General features: G+C 35.5%; 1 protein-coding gene across 1 annotated transcript in view; it reads right to left on the bottom strand.

Moving 5' to 3' along the window:
- The window catches only part of Tmem30a (transmembrane protein 30A), a 28,944-nt gene extending 15,902 nt beyond the window's left edge, over positions 1 to 13,042 (bottom strand). The window contains exons 1-2 of the mRNA XM_015498868.2: positions 12,587 to 13,042; positions 776 to 883 (exon numbers count right to left, since the gene is read on the bottom strand). Coding sequence (XP_015354354.1) covers positions 776 to 883; positions 12,587 to 12,823 — 345 coding nt within the window. The 5' untranslated portion in view covers positions 12,824 to 13,042. The remainder of the gene's footprint in view (positions 1 to 775; positions 884 to 12,586) is intronic.
- Positions 13,043 to 18,197: the final 5,155 nt, after the last annotated feature.

The raw sequence follows: 18,197 nt of genomic DNA, 5'->3' as shown, positions 1-18,197 counted from the left end.
TAGGTTGGTTCCACAGTCTAGCTATGTGAATTGGGTGGCAACAATCTTATAAAGTTATCATGACCTTTAGAAAATCTGAAATACAGTATATCTAAAATGTTGGGATGTATTAAAGCAGTTTGGCACCCTGAATGATAATTTTATAAAGCTCAATTTTCAGACAGATTATAGTACAAATTGTTCTTTCCATACCCATTCTGAATTTTTAGGTCCCTTAGAATATGCTTAGTGACCAAGAATGGCATATCAGAATGCAAAAGACAGACAGACACACACACACACACACACACACACACACACAGAGAGAGTTCCAAGCACTTATCAAAATATAAAAGATCAATAAAGTGTTAAGTATTTGCATTTTTGGTAATGTTTCATATCTCACAGAAAAATTATCCAATTAAATAGTGAGAATTAGTATTTTCTAAAATAAATGTTTTATAATTAAAAGGCAATTTGAGCAATAATTTTAAAATACAATGCACATATAAACAACACAAAACTGATTTGTACAGTTACAAAATTTTGAAGTGCAAGGATAAAGTGATTCCACATAATTTTATCTGAAAGTACTAAAGTTAACCATTCAAATAATTTCTTAATCATACAGCAAAATGCAATAGTCAAACACATAAAACAATCTTTCTCAAAGGTGTATTCCAATAAATTAAACTGAGTCCTCTCTATAAGAAGAAAGTACCTAGAAAAAAGGTTAATAGACTATCAATATTTTTTAAAACATTGCTTTTCTAACACTTTACTTGGAAACACAGACCTCAAATGACTTTTCCAGTGTGAAGTTAATGGTACAAATACAAGGTGTTTCAACTGGAGACAAACATTTATTGCAGGGACTGGAAGGCTCTATTCCGGTATAATCAATCTGCAAGAGAAAAATATAACTAAGCAATTCCATAGAGAAAAAAAAGTGGATACCTAATACATTCTGAAATAACTTGCTCTTAAAAGGAAAGATAAGTTCAATAAAGCAACTTAAAAGCAACCTTAAAAGCAGTTTTTAAAAACTGTTTTAAGGTCATCTGTCCTAAACTTAATAGTCACCCCCCACCAAAAAAAAATTAGTCTCAAGAAATTCTATGGCTCACTTGAAATTTATTATTTTGTGTAAATTAGAGAATTGAAGAGGGAACTATAAGGGAAGACTTTAATTCTAACCCAATTAGTAAATTAAAATCTAACATTTAGAAATGATCAATGAATTAGGTAATACATAAGTGTGAATTGTCTTTGAAGAAAGGAAAGCAGTAAACAAATCCAGCTATTATATTCCAAAAGTACACCCCCAAGCCAGAATTGTTCTTAGTCTTTTATAAATGAGAAAAGTGAGAATCAGTGGTAAAATGTGACTGCCCAAGATCAAACAACACTTAAGTGTCTGCATTAGTTTCCTAATTCTGCTGTAACAAAATTACCACAAACATGATGCTTTGGAACAGGAGAAATATATTCTTTCATAATTGTGGAGACAAAAAGCCCAAATTCAAGATGTTAAATGGGCCATACTCTTTCCGGGACTTCCTTGCTTCTTCCTAGTTTCTGGAAGTGCAATCCTTGGACATCTTTGGCTTGCAGCTGCAGCACCCCATCTCTGATTCTTATTATATGGTGTCTGATGTTTCTATCTTCACATCATCTTCACTGTGTGTCTATTTTTTTCTTATAAACTCACCAATTATATCAATTAGGGGCCCACCCTAATGACTTGATTAGTCATTAACTCAATTAGAGCTACAAGGGCTCTAGTCCCAAATAAAAATCACATTCACAGGTAACCATATCTTTTCGAAGAACACAATTCAATCCATTCAGAATATGATTTGTCTGCCTCCAAAGTTGGGGTTCCTTCCATTTGACTACACTGGTTCTTCCCATAGTATTAAATAACAAGCATGCATCCTACAATAATTCAAATATGGAATTCAATTTTAAAAACAAAGTTGGTACCAATTGTTAATACTAACATTTTAAACAGTATAACTAACTCTTCACATTTTTAATCTGGAATGCAGATTAAAAATAACAATCATCTCAGGATATATTAGTGATCAGAGTTGGAAATAGAATTTTATAACACAGTGATTCCCCAATATTTGCAGGGGACACATTCTAAGACCCCCAGTGGATGGCATGGATAGTGTCAAACCCTACATATACTCTTCTTTTTCCTGTACACCCACACCGTGATAAAGCTAATTTGTAAATTAGGTATGGTAAAGGACAAATTACTAACTATAAAAGTTATATATATAACTATATATAATATTATAAGTTACAAGAATGTGGTCTCTCAAAATATCTTGTAATATAGACATTAGCAACCTCAGTACACAATGTTTTCTTTCCTTCTTGAGAACTTTCACCTTTTCACTTAAAGAGAGCACTTTATGGCTTCCTTATGGCATAATGGAACTAACAGCATCACTACTTTTATGTTTGGGGCCACAAGTAAAATAAGAGTTACTTGAACATAATCATTGCAGCACCAGGACAGTCAATCTGATAAATTAGGCAGCTACTAAGTGCTAATTGGCGGGTAGCATATACAGTGTGGATACTCTGGATAAAAGGATGATTCATATACCAAGCAGGATGAACAGGAGGGCACAAGACTTCACTGTGCTACTCAAAATGACATGTAATTTAAAACTCATGCATTGTTTATTTCTGGATTTTTCAATTTACTATTTTCAGACCACAACTGATCATGGGTAGCCAAAAGTGTGGAAAGTTAAACTGCAGGTAATTGGGGGGTAGGGGGGAAGATAGGATGACAAATGTACAAATTTCCTCACAAAATTTTTATGTATGGCATTTAACTCATTTCTACAAACAAAAAATAATAAATTCCACCATGAAGTTTCAGATAATTAAAGCCTTACTAAGATATCAAGTAATAAAAACTTCTTAGGATATAACTGATGAAAGGACTTTGTTAGTTATGCTGCAGTCTATACACAGGGTAGATCAAAGAAATAGATAATTAACATGAATAAAGCAGGGCATTGTATTTAAGTTCCTAAAACACTTGGGATCTCAAGAGTGGTAAGCCAATGAATGACTGGTGGCTATGGGCCCCTAGGTAGCTTAAGGTTGGAGGCTGGTTACCCCAACCTTAAAAGACCAAGGCCTAATTAAAGGGTTAGAGTTTTTAGTTCCCTCTCAACATCTGGGGAAAAGAAAAAAACAGAGCCTTGAGTTGATCACCAATGGCCAGTAATTTCATCATCATTCTAACATAATGAAACCTCCATAAAACTCACCTGGAGAGTGGTGCACCCAGAAGACCATGGAAGTTCCTTACCCTTTCCCCTATAACTCCTACCCTATGCATCTCTTCCACTTAGCTGTTCATTTGTATCCTTTGTTATATCTTTTAGTAGAGTTCCCTTGGATTCTGTGAGCCACTCTAGCAAATAAAACAAACCCAGAGAAGGGGCATGGAAACCTTCATCTGTAGCCAGTTGATCAGACAACCTAGGACTTGTAATTGGCATCTGAAATGGGGGCTGAAGGGTAGTTTTGGTGCAGAGTTCTTAACCTGTGGGGCTTGATGCTATTTTATGATAGTGTCAGAACCAAACTAAATCACAGGACACCCAGTTGGTATGTACAGAAGAATCTGGTGTTAGGATCTCTTGATTGGGGAGAGGCAGGCAACCATACCTGATGTCGAAGTGTGATGATGAATGGTGTATGAAAAGAAGAAAAATTTTTGTTTGTTTTTCCTATCAGAATACTCTACCTTCTATTCTTATTCCCCAAGCAATACTCTCCATTTCATGACCAGAGTCACTCTGTTAATAATAAGCAATTATGTCACCTATCTGTGCAAAACTGTTCTAATAGTTTCCCATGACATAGAGTATGAAAAGTCAAGGTCTTTATAGTGGCCTACATGATATAGACCCCAATGCTTTACCACTTCAACCTAATCTTTTACTATTCTCCTGGACCTCTTACCCTGCTTCAGCCATATTGGCCTCTTTGATATTCCTCTTCCTACTAAGCATGTTCCTCAAGACCTTTGCTCTTACTATTTCTTTGGCATAGGATATTCTTCCCTCAGATATCAGCATGATTTACTCCCTTACCTTGTTTTTATATCTTCACTAAATACCAATTTACTGGAGCCCTCCTGGTTATTCTATTTAAAATTGTGAACTATCTCTCAACCCTTCATTTTTCTTCAGAGACTTTTTCATCTTCCAACAGCAAATTAAGGAATGAGTAGGAGATATAAGAAAGATATTATGGACAAGTGTGGACCCTTCTTTTTATACAGATGGTGCTAAAAGAGAATATTGATCAACACCCAGAAGAAACAAAACAAGAGGTCAGAGTGCTAGGTTTGAATACCAGCTGCTCAATTATAAGCAAAAGACTTACAGATTCAATGTCCTCATCCAAAAAAAAAGAGAGAAAGAGAATAATAACAATAACAGTAACTGATATAAAGTAAATAAAATTATTAGCAGTGAACTCTGAAAAAACGTCATTTTGAACTGTTTCAGTATTTAATAGAATTAAAATAGCATGTTTTCATTTTTGAGAAATTAGAACACATTCATATACTGAATGGATAAAAAAAGAGGTTGAAGAAAACAAAAGGAAGGTAATGATATTCAATTTTCCTTCTGTAACTTATTTAACCTATCAGTAATGTCATATATCTAATTTGCTTTTCACATAAAAAAACACAATGCCCTTTATATGAAATCAAGTTCAACAAATTACCATAATCAATTTTAAAATGTAATCATTACCTAGATGAGCTAGCTCTCAACCGACATATCATTTTACCACCAGATAAATCTTCCTATAACCTTGTGATGCACAGACTGCTAACAACCTACTACCTCAACTTCTGTTACACCTTTCTTCTTTAGTATAAAATTCTCAGTACCAGAAAATCTTGTTATTAGAATAAAAACTACATTTTCCATCCTTCCTTGCAGCTAGCGTGGCCTTGTTAGTGGAACATGGCAGCTTCCAAGAAACTTTTTAAAAAGTGCTTTATCATTTGTTCTTCATCCTTTCTTCTATACTGCTGCCCAAAGAAGGCAATCTGAACTCTAGCCTCCATCTTGAACCTTAGGCTTGAGAGCCAATTTCTAAGAATGTTAGAAGTAAATGGTAGAGTGAGGACTCAGTAAAACAGCCTTCTATCAGCTTCATATTAGGTTCCTAAGTCATTTAAGATCTTCATTCTCAATTACTCACTGCTGAACCCAACCCTAACCAATATACACTTTCCTGATTTAATACATTCACTACAAAATACCAAGACTATCCACAACCTGGCACCAGGTAATTTGCCCTTCCTCTTATTTTCTCTATACACATTTTGATTTTCTGCCACTAGATCACTGCTCATATTAATCTCTTTTATTGGAATGAATCCAAACTTCTCCTTTATAAGCACCATTTTTGTCCTTCAAGTTCCAGCTCAAAGTCTTCTTCCTACATAAAGCTTTCCCTGGTATAGACTGATGTCATCTTGTCTTTCTTTGAACTACTAAGATATATTCTGTGTGTGCCACTCACCCAGCGATGCTTAATCTTCCTGCTAAGTGTGTGTTTCGTCTTCCCCAAAAGATTCCAGGCTTTTTAAGATATACCTCCACTGAAAAAAAGAAAAAAAAAAGAAGCCCTGTCTCCCTGTCCCCAAACATTTTCTATCATCCACTATGGCCAAAGAGGCACTTTGTATACAGAAATATGTACTATGTTTATTAAAATAATTGATTTAAATTACCACTATATATCAAGCTAAAATTCAAGGGTAGTCTGACCTAATGTTCAGACTGTAATAAAATCTGTTGAATATAACAATCCGTAAGATTTCAAAAGACACAATTATACTAAACTAATAATTTCAACCTTAGAAAGAAAGGAGGCTACTAAGTGGAAAATGGGAACATAGTTCCCTTATTTTGAAAAAGTAAAGCTTCTCAGCTGGGTGTGGTGTCACATACCTGTAATTCCCAGGATTCCAGGGGCTGAAGCAGGAGGATCGCAACTTAGCAAGGCCATAAGCAACTTTGAGAGACACTGTCTCATGAGACTTTTTTAAAGGGATGGAAATGTGGCTCAGTGGTTAAGCACCCCTAGGTTCAATCCATGGTTTAAAAATAAAAAAGTAATGTTTTTCAAATGTCAAAAGCATACAAGGCATAGTTCAAAATAATGATTGTCTGGAGACTGCCCATTAATTTAAATCCAAATGTGGAAAGAACCAGAAGCAAAATAGGACAGATATTTATCAATGAGTAGATTAGTTGAAAAAGTTACTGTCTTTTCAGCTTTGTTTTCCTACCCACTATAATCCTAAATCAAACTGGCACTTCTTAATAATTTTAAACTTTAGTAATTAGAGTACTTCTAAAAATATGCTCTATTCCTAAGAAACAGACTCTGAATTTAAAGTGATAGGAAAGAATAAATTTGAAGGACATGCATTTTTACACTGTATAGGACTGGAAAAGTTCCATTTTAAATGTAAATTTATTTAAAAGGAAATCAATATAAGACCCAAACAGGTCATTCCACAAAGTGCTGAGTAATAAAGATAAATCATTTTAAGTATTAACTGGATTAAGTTTAAAATGGTATTTTAAGTTCCTCTCTTGAAGTGACTATTGCATACTAAAGAATTTTTCAAGAGTCCTTTTCTAGAGGTTCCAATGTAGACAAAAGATAATGAAAGTAAAAATTTGAAAAGCAACTCTCTTCAGGCTGACTGAATTTTATCTGTGACAAAGAAATTAAGAATGATCTACCTAAACCAAGCTTAATGGTAATCTTAGCTAATGAATTTTATATCTACTAAATCCACAGAGGTGGTTGAACAAAAGCAATTACCAGGAATAATTACACCTACCTCAAATGATTACTAAGGATTAGAACAAATGATTATTAAGGATTAGAAAATGTAAATTTAAACATAGTTATTTTTGTAGCAAATGCTAAATTTGATTTAAAACTCTAGGTCAAAGGCAGGCATTTCCTTCTCTAAAGAGCCAGAAAATACCACAAGCTTTGGAGACCCTTCAAGGAACAAGGTCAAGGATTTTATGTAAGTACTTATGTAACAAGAAAGAAAAATTTACAACAATTGTTATTAATGAAATTCAAAATATATATTTGTGTTCAAATTTTTGTTAGCATAGGGTCTACTCATGAGAAGAACAGAATTCTGTTGGGGGGGCATAATATTCCACATAATTGGGATTCAAAGTTGGCATTCCCAATCAGCAAATAGATTGCAAATGCACATCTGTAAAATCATTTTCAGTTCCTGGGGCCACAAAACACAGTCAAGTAGGCCATATTTACTTTACCATTCTTTGATTTAAGCACTTATGTTACTTGAGAAACAAAAACATTAATACCACAAGCCTGTTAATTTCTAAGGGCTTGTTATTTTTAGCAACTTCGATCAATTTGAGTATTAAAATTATCCAACTTATTAACATAAAATGTCCCCCCCCCCTTTTTGGAGAGAAAAAGAGTAGGATTTATTCAAGTGAGGGGGGAAAAAAAGTGACAGAACTCCCACAGGGATCCAACAGGGGTTATCCAAAATGCTTAATCTTTAACAATCATTTATAAAAAGCAATTTATCCTTCCTTGACTCTTAGCTAAAGAATAAGTATAAACAAAGATCACTAATGCAGGTGGAAAATCTTATCTTAAAAATTTTGCAACCTAAGAATTCAAGTTACACGGGAGTAAAAACATAGATAAAAATATATTTTTATCAGAAAACAGAAGTTAATTAGGATAAAATAACTAAGTGGACTAAATGAAATAATAATAAAATGGGAGTTTATCATATAGGAGAGTAAAGCTAATCCATTAAAATTTCTTGAAAATTTACCGTGAACACTTTTGACAATATTAATTGGAAGTAAATGTTCAGTTTCTAAATTAATTCTGAATATTATTCTGAATAACATCCTCATTTGATTCTAAACATTAATTAATTTTTTGACTTTTTTGAGACAGGCTCTTACTATGCAGCCCAGCTGGCCTTGAATTCCTAAACTCACCCTCCCTCAGCCTCCCTAAGTAGCTAGGACTACAGGCCAACCATTAATTTAAAACTATGTAACTTTATACGGTTAAAAGTTTTTTCAAAAGTTAAGATAACCCCATGTTATGATTTGGATGTGAGGTGTCTTCCCAAAAGGTCACTGTGAAGCAACACAAGAAGGTTCAGAGGAAAAATGATTGGGTTGTAAGAGTCTTAACCCAATTGGTGAATTAATTCCCTGATAGGGATTACCTGAATGGCAACAGAAGTGGGTAGGGTATGGCTGGAGGAGGTGGGACTTGGGGCATGGCTAAGAGGTATATATTTTGTATCTGGAGCAGGCCAACTCACTCTCTCTCTGCTTCCAGATAACTACATGAGCTGCTTTCCTTCACCACACTCTTCCACCATAATGTTCTGCCTCACCTCAAGCCCCAGGGAATGAAGCCTGTTCTATGGACTGAGATCATTGAAACCATGAGCCCCTAAATAAAACTTTCCCCCTCTACAATCATTCTGGTCAGATCTTTTAATCACAGCAGCAAAAAAGCTGACTAAAACACCCTACTATCTTTTTCAAGTTAACTCCATAACTCAGCTTCACCAAGAACCCTAAACTAGAAAAGCATTACCTTTGCTGTGGAAGTATGTGCCTGACTCTTACAGTTGCCAAATTAAAGGAAATACTCATTCCTTACTCTCAATAAAAAATGAGATTGTAAATCCTAGTGTGTTAAGATAATATTTAAAATATTTTAACAATAAAATTAAAAACTGTAGTTTTCTAAAAGTCTCATTTTATTTAACTTATAAAATATAAAAACCAACAAAATACATAAACCTGACAAGGGGAGAAAGGAAATAAGCTGCCAAATATAGACATTAAAATGTCAAGCTTTTTTTTTTTTTTTTTAAACACCCTTTTCAGGTTAGTTCAGATTTATAAGAGCAGTAAGGTTTTTAGTAAAACAATTCTGGAAAAATTAAATATTCACTGGTTTTACCTTAAATTTTTGGATTTTTTGACCTTAGCACATTAAGCTAAGTAATTAAAAAGTCTCCTTTGCCCTAGTAATCTTAATTAAAACAGCAACGAGGTTTTCAAATTTTCAAAAATAAAGAAACTAAAGATGCAAACAACTTACAGTAACAAGTGAATGTTGGCCAGAATGTCTCATTAACCATTTATTTTTTTCTTTTTGTACTGGGGATTTTTTTTTTTTTTTTAAACCCATGGGTACTTTATCACTAGTCCCCAGCCCTTTTTATTTTGTAAAATCTTCTGTTGTTATTTTTTATGTGGTGATGGGGATTGAACCCAGGGCCACATGCATGCTAGGCAAGTGCTTTACCACTGAGCTATCTCCCTAGTCCCCTCTTTCTATTTTTTATTTTGAGACAAGGTCTCACTAAATTGCTAAGGCTGGCCTCAAACTTATGAGCCTTCTGCCTCAGACTCCTGAATCAACTGGGATTAGAGGGATATGCCACAGCACCCAGCAAACCATTTACTTTCAATAACCCTCAACATACTTTAAACTAATGGTTCCAAAAAGTAGAGGTGTTGGAGATGTAGCCTATTGCATGCTTGATGTCCTGAGTTCAATACCCAGCACAAAAACAAAGAAGTGCCGACAGACAAATGTGTGTTTGGGGAAAGCTTCCAAGGTTTTTCTAATAATTCCAGATCCAATTCAGAAACACTTTACTACATATTTAATGCTAACACTTTTAAGTATATATGGATTATCTCTGCATAACTATATGTCAATATTAGTACAAAATTTCAAGTTATTACTAATTTTTATTTCCTCTGGTTCCAAAGATGATACAATGTGAATACACAGCACTTTTTAAATCACATTAAAGTTGGAAGTCACAGAATTTTAAAGTTGAAAAAGAATCTTAGAGATAATCTAAACTGATTATTTTGATTCATCAAGAAACTGGACTCAAAAAACATGGTTAGGATCACAAACTAGAGAGTGAGACTGGAACTTCAACTGTAATACCCTGACTCAACTTCAGTGCTCTTTTGACCAGACCAAACTGCAGCATGTTTCTCCAGGCAACTTTAAATTGGCACTGCACATGAGAACAATCTAAGAAATTTCCATTTTGCCAGTATTTACTGTTAAAAAAAATTTAGAAGCCAAAAGTTATAAAGAGGGCCGGGGCTATAGCTTAGTGGTAGAATGCTTGCCTAGCACATAAGGCACTAGGTTTGATCCTAAGCACCACATAAAAATAAATAAATAGATAGACAGATAGATAGATAGATAAATGTATTGTGTCCACCTACAACTTAAAAAATGTTTTTAAAGTTTAAAAAAAAGTTAAATATTTAATTTCATATAATTTGTAAATAATCATTCATATAAAATTCCACATTATTGCTTTCTCCTTAATATCAAGAAATTTAAATAAGATGATTCAAATTTTTAATGTTAAATTATTTTCAACTTCATCTACTATCATTTAGCACTGCAGTAGGATCTTAGTATAGTGTGAAAGCTTTAAATTGGGAATCAAGATAGTGGATTTCTGACTCAATTTTATAATTTACCTAGTTTACAGTCAAATTTCAACCTCTCTGACTCCATTTCTCATCTCATGGTTAAGGATCATCATTACTTAGTGCCAAGCTAGTATCTATGTTGCTTCTAATACTGACCTTAAGAGAAATTAAGTAAATTTTCCAAAAATCTCAGCTACTTAATTTGCTGAGCTGGAATTTAACCCAACTCTGCCTGACTCTAGCTACTAGAGTCATGGTCTTCACATTTCACCATGTTACTCAAATCTTGATATAATGTGTGATCATTGTGTGGTTGTGAGAACAAGTATAAGCTGAATATCAATTATCCAAAATGCTTGGGATGAGAAGTGCTTCAGATTTCAATTTTTTGGATTTTGGAATATTCGCATAGACTTCACCAGTTGAGCATCCCTACACTTCAAAATTCCAAAGTTTTTGAGTACATCACATGACATACCTAAAAAGTTTCAGATTTTGTAGCATTTTAAACTACATGTACAAAACTATTAGGGAGATACAGACATAAAAATGCATACTGAAAAAATATACTGCAACGTGTTATTAAACTGAAAATGATTTTTAGTAAAGGATTCAAAAACTAGTTATGCTATACTACTATTCTTATTACTGTTATTAACAGTGAAGTAAGCACTGTAAAATTAAAAGATCGCTCTTGCTTTTAGAGGTAATACTTTAAACTGGAAACAAGGAATCCCTACTTCCTAGTTAAAAATAAAATTATCCTGAAAGCCCCATTAAATCACATACAGCATTTATTTAAAAAAAGCTTATGGGGCCAAGAACAGTGGTGCACACCTGTAATCCCAGTGACTCCAGAGGCTGAGGCAAGAGGATGGCAAGTTTGAGACCAAACCCTGCAATTTAAAGAGGACTTAAGCAATTTAGCCATGTCTCAAAATTTTAAACAAAAAGTAAAAAGGGCCAGGGATGTAGCTCAGTAATAAAGTGTCCCTTGGTTCAACCCCCAAAAATTTTTTTAAAAAGTCTGCAAGGATATATACATATGTACAGAAATGAAAAAAAAAGTCAAGATTACTTGGGTATCAGGTCTTGCCTTTTCAAACAGATAAAACACGGTAAGATATGAAAGAAGAGAGAACAGAGCAAATGTTTAATGAATGTACAGTATTTACATCTATCAACCATACTTCACCACTGCAGATGGATACAGATACTGTTATTGCTGCTCTGACAGAAACCAAAATGCTTCCCCAATAGTTTTTCTGTCGTGTTTTATGTAAGAAAAATGTTCATTAAAAACAAAACAGTAAAATGTTTAATAATGCACAGCTTATTCAGTATACTATCACTAACTCTATAAAGTTTTTAAAAGTCAAGGGAGAATGTGCAGCATAATTACAAACACTGCCTCAACGCAAAACCAGAATTGAAGTTTCAGGTTATGTTTTACTTATATCATGCCCTACATATAACAACACTGAATTAGCTCAAAATGAAAGGTACTGTGCATACTTGGAACTACTCATTTGTCCTAATGTGTGACCTGGTGACATACGACTTGACTTCACATAAAAAGCATCAAAACTCTGACTCTGGGTCCTTTTCTCAACAATGGCCACGGTGTAATCTCTGTGTCCCGGGATAATGCCCACACAAGTAATGACACTCTCACCCGTCAACTCCCTCGGGTTTCAGCTAGACAGAACTTTTCCTCCCACGTCTCTTTTCACCTGGCTGAAAAATACTTTAACTCCTAAGCGTTCTTCACCTGACTCACTTCCTAGTTTAAACATTCACTCCGTTTCTAACCGTGTAAATCATGGGTGGGAAGCAGCTAAGATAAAACTGCGAATTCTGAACACCCGCCAATACAGAAAGAAACCAAACAGGACGGAGGGTAGGGGGAGGGCGGGACCCGCCAGTCCCGCTCTGGAGAGCTAGGGTAGGAGGGGGCGGGCGCTGAAGACTCGGCCTCCGGTGACGCCAACTCTCTCGCTCCCTCCTCTCACCTCGATCTCGCGGATGTTGTTGGAGGTGACGAAGATGCCGATGCCAATGGGGATGAAGATGAGGCCGATGATGAAGAAGGTAGGTAGCACCGTGCCCGCAGTAAGGAAGGGCTGCCAAGCGGGCAGCCTTTGCTGTTTGAAGGCCGTGTTATCCGGCCTCCGAGTTTTCGTGGTGCCCCCAGGAGCAGACGGGGGTCCACCGTCCACTTCATCCTTCGCGTTATAGTTCATTGCCATCGACCCCCGGGATGCGGCTCCGCGACGTGCAGGTGGACTACCCAGGGGACCCGGCTGCTGACCCTGACAGGAGACGCGCAGGCGCCGCTGCCGCCGCCGGCACTGACACCAGAGAAGCGGAAGAGGCGGGACACTCTTTCGCAGACGACTGCCGACCGGAAGCGGGAGTCGGCTGGAGACGCCGGAGGAGGGGAGAGAGGAAGAAGGGAGAAGGCTGAGGGACAAGGGGAGGGGAAAGGGGTGGAGGATAGAAGAGGGAGGAAAACGCCGGACGCACTCTGATCACCTGATCAGCTGCCCTGTGACGACAAATTGTGGGCCTCTGGCCCTGGAGCGTGTGGTTACGTTGGCGCATGCGCAGCGCTGGGGTCACTGGGATCTCTGCGCTTGCGCCATAGACGCGTCTTCGCCCTTGGGGCTGCTGGCTCTGTTGGCGCACAACTGCCTGTTCCTATGGTCAACATAGCGACATCTAGCCTAGGTGGCAGGCTCTACCATCTAGCTGAGCCATCCTTGTCAGCGACTGAGAGGTCTCTGGTGGCTTCTGCTCTAGACAGCTTTTTAAAAGACCACACTCGAGGGATGCTGAGCCATGTGTAATTGGCAGTATTTGCTTGGGATGCAGGTATCAATTTAAACTAAGGTGTGTGAAATTTAACCCTTTATTCTAAAGTCAAGAATTGATACTGTGATTCGGTTAACCCTATGATTTTGCTTCACATTTTTCTCCTCACATTTTTCCTTCATTGATGGTCTTCGCTTGGCCCCTTCTCTGTCTGCCATTCCCTTGCACATTAGTGTAGGAAGTCTTTTGAAATAAGTTATGGCTTTTTTATTGTTGATTATAAAAAGCGGAACATACATCATTATATAAAATGAAATACTACATACTTAAAAACTGCCAAGGAAATATGATATCAAAAGGGACTAAATCAGAAGACCAAAAGTAGTATACAGACTAAAACTATACAGCTCAACAAAAAACTATATAATGGTAACCCCCAATGGATGGATGACTTTTTTTCTGTTTATTTGCGTTTTTCTGTATTTTCCAAAATTTATTCAGTAAGCATTTATTATTTGTAAAATTTAAAAAATTATTACGTGGGCTGGGGATGTGGCTCAAGCAGTAGCGCATGCGTGGGGCTCGGGTTGGATCCTCAGCACCACAAAGATGTTGTGTCTGCCGAAAGCTAAAAAATAAATATTAAAATTCTCTCTCTCTCTCTTCTCTCTCTCTTTAAAAAAAAAAAAAATTATTACGTGCAGCCCACATTATTACTGTCTTTGGAATCTAAACCAGTCAATAAATCACACCATATCAAAATGAATACCCAAACTTTATTTTTTCAAGGCTTTGTCTACAGTTAGACTGTTGGAAGGTAAACCTAGAAAAAGAAACTAAGAAGTATTTGATATTCATAATTTATAATTAAATGCTTTTCTCAAAATGTCCACGAGTCTCAAGCATGTGATCCAATCAAAAAAATTTTGTGAGTTTAGAGGAGAATGAATAATGAGTACCTTCTAATGACACTAGCTTGGTTTGGCTCTTACATAACGTTTGTTATCTCTCAAATTCTTAGCACCAATAAAATTCAAATTTAGGCTCAAATGGAAAACAGTCTGTCACAGTTAATGAAGAAGGCGTAAACTTTTAATTTTCTAAGTTCTGTTGGTTAGTAAAAGTGTAGGTTGCAATGTTAGACATAATTAAAAAGTATAAGTTTTTTTTCTCCCCATTTTTGCTTATATCATCCACTCACTAAATGTGACAGTTCCTTTTTTGTGTGTGTGGTGCTGGGGATTGAATCTAGGGCCTTGTGTATGCAAGGTAAGCACTCTACTAACTGGGCTATAAACCCAGCCCATGATAGTTCCTTAACTGCTTACTAATCTGTATAAATGGTGAGTTACAGTCCATCTTTCTTACTCATGACTTCTGCATCCACAATTCAACCAACCGTGGAGCAAAAATGCTCAGAAAAAAAAAAAATTCATCTGTGTTAAACAGCAGACTTTTTTCTCCATCATTATTCCCTAAACAGTACCATAAAATAACTATGTACATAGCATTTAGAATTTACATGAATTAGGTATAATAGGTTATATTAGGTATAATTCAATGTAGTATATGGGAGAATATGCACAGGTTATATTGTAAATATTATACCATTTTATGATGTACTTGAGCATTCAAGGATTTGATTATCCACAGGGGTGCTGGAACCTATTCCCTTCAAATAATGAAGGGCAAACTATATTTTGCCTTCAGGTCTTTTGTTGTTTTTTGGTGACTTAAGTGATTTTTTTTAGTCAGCTTTTCATCTCTGTGATCAAAAGACCTGACAAGAACAAAATAGAAGAGGAAAAGCTTATTTTGGCTCATGGTTTCAAAGGTTTCATCCATGGTGAGTGAACTCCATAGCTCTGGGCCTAAGGTGAGGCAGAGCATTCTAGCAGAAGGGCATGGCAGAGGAAAGCAGCTCAGGACATGACAAATGGAAGCAGAGAGCTCCACTCATCAAAAACAAAATATAAACCCAAAAGTCATGCCTCTGGTGACCTACCTCCTCCAGCCACATTTCACCTGCCTAGTGTCCTCCCAGTTAGTCCATATCAATGGATTACTCCATTGACTAGATTACAACTCTCACAATCCAGCCATCTTACCCCTGAACCATTCCTTGCACATGAACATTTGGGGAACACCTCATATCTCAACCATAATAAGTGATCATGTATTTATGTGTTTCCTTTTTCTTTAATATTTTGTTCATAGGAAAGATTAACTTCTTTTTTTTTAACTAGAAATTCCATTTTGAATGAAATAAATTTGTAGAACTGAAATCTTAGATTATTATCTTAAACTTTCATTTTCAAATGAGGTACAAGTGGATGAAATTACTTTCCCACATCTCTTGATATTCCTCTATTTTCTTTCCACTATTTTGCTATCACAAAATGGTTCTTTAGCCAGCTAAAAATTTTTTCACCTCCACATAATCGTCTCAGGAACTCAGGATTTTTATTATTTTCTTGCTCACATGTTGTTTAGTGATAGTCCTTACTAGGTAGTTTTTTGCTTATTTGCTGAAATAGGAGTTGTTGTTGTTTGTTTGTTTTAGGTTGTTCAGCATTTCAGGGGCAACAAAAAAGAATAATTGGTCTCACAATGGATTATCAGTATATATATTTTTAAACTAGTGATTAGAAGTGACCCTTGTGTGTATGTATATGTTGGAACATTTAGATAACATTTGTATTATTTAAATGATGGTTTACTCGCTTTTTCTTTTAAAAGTGGAGCTTATGTGGATAAATTGTACTTATTAATGCTATCAGGTCAACATAACAAGTGTGCAATGAATACATGAGCTCAAATATAAAAATAAATCTGAAATGATAGAATAGTTACAAACCCAACTATCCAAAAAATATAGGTTTTTAGGTTTTTGAGGGGAAGATTTATACAGTTTTCATCTTTCAGTTTAATTGCTGTGTTATATCACTGAACCAGAAACATCAAAGAAAAGACAGAAGAAAAACTTGGGTAACTTGAGGAAGGAGAAACTAAAACTAGTCTTTTTATTGTTTGGCCAAACTGCCACACAGATTTGCATGTTCATCTTCTTTGAATATTTGGTGCTACTGTAGCTCTCTAGCTTCTAACCATATATTCAAACTATTTCATTCACATCTGTAACTTGAAGTTGTTTAGGAAAGTTGAATTAAGAAATGTGTCATAATTTTTACAGCATGAGTTTCAGAGAAAGGGACTGAAAATAGTTGGAATTGTGTTCACTACTTTTTTCACTCTACCCTTCCACTTCAATTCAATCAACCATAGCAGCTTAGAAAACTTTTATGAGACTAAATAGTATTTTTTATTATCTCAGAGAACTTTCAGGAGAGTGATGTAGCATTTGTATAATAAATTTCCTGTATTTATTGCATCAGAGGTTAATCCAAATTGATTTTGCAAAATTACCTTTAAAATTAACCTTTTCCTGATTTTCATGTAGTGTAGTATTGCACTCTTTCACTTAGACATTTAGAAATCTTTTATTTTCACACTGACAGATTATCTCATTGATAGTGTAAGTAAAGATCTTGCAAGTTCTTAAATAACCAGTCAGTAATCCAAAATAGTAGTCAAACAAGATATTTTCATGCTTAGTACCATCAGAGGAAAAAGCAGTGACACCAAAATTTTTAGTGGACAGCCTAGGATCTTTGTGTTAAAAGGGAAATAAGGTTTTATTTCTCATGATTCCATATTTCTTTAAATGAAAGAATGTAATTCTAATGAGACCTCAGACTTCATGGCTTCCACTACATAGAATCTCTCAGTTGATTACATCCCCATGGCACATATTCAGTAGATGCCATCAATTATAAATAAGATCTTATCTTCAAATATGTTGCCATCTCTGGATTGACAGCCAGCTAACATCTGTTACATATATAACAGAGGAAATAATTATTTAAAAAGGAAGGGTAGAGGAAGGAAGAGGCTCAGCTTACATGTAAGAATTCATCAAGAAATATAAGAAAGTAGATCTTTCAAAAACCATTCTGTGTTTATTATATTTGGGCCTTTTTTTAGCTTTATTTTAAACTTACATTTTTCTGTTTTTCCAAATGGAAGTCCCAAGAGGGGTAGATGCATTTCATCATGGTTTCTTCAAAGACCTGAGACACTACTGCCTATGAAGGTATTCATTGTTTTAAAATAACTCCAACATATTCTTGAAGGATAGCCTTTTAAAAAATGATATTAAATGTAAAAGTTAACTTTATTGAATCTCAGATGTGAACAACTTTTTTATTCACTGGCACTAAAGACCAAGGGCTTCCCTCTGACCAGTACTCCATGAGACACAAAAAGAAGGGTCCAACAGACTGTTCCACATCATTTTTATTGTCATTGATTCCTCTGGGCAGAGTAATGTATACTCACTATTATCACATTCTTAACTCACTCAGCAAACCGCCACTCTCTGACCTGAGACCCAACTCCACTGAAACTGTCTTGTTAGTAAATTCCCACTCATCTTCCAAGATTCAGGTTTGTAGACCATTTAAGGAATAGTTCTTTGACCCTTGGAATGGAGCTAAGCTGTCCTCTGAGTTCAAGGCAACTTATTCATATCTCCATCCTTGCAGAAATAACTGTTTACATCAGTCTTGTTTACTAGATATAAGTTCCTCAAGGTCAGAGATTGTTTTTATTCATTTCTGAAGTTCTAACATTTGGCAAAGTGCCTAGGACAAACATGGTGCTTAATAAATCTTGTTGAATGACGTGACCTCCTTACATTTTAGTGGGAAAAAAATCACTTTCCAGCAAACAATTGAAATACAGTGAGGT

This window comes from Marmota marmota, unplaced genomic scaffold (genome assembly GCF_001458135.2).
Source record: "Marmota marmota marmota unplaced genomic scaffold, marMar, whole genome shotgun sequence".
Lineage (NCBI taxonomy): Eukaryota > Metazoa > Chordata > Mammalia > Rodentia > Sciuridae > Marmota > Marmota marmota.
The sequence above is the reverse complement of the archived record's forward strand: the minus strand, read 5'-3'. Positions and strand labels throughout refer to the sequence as shown.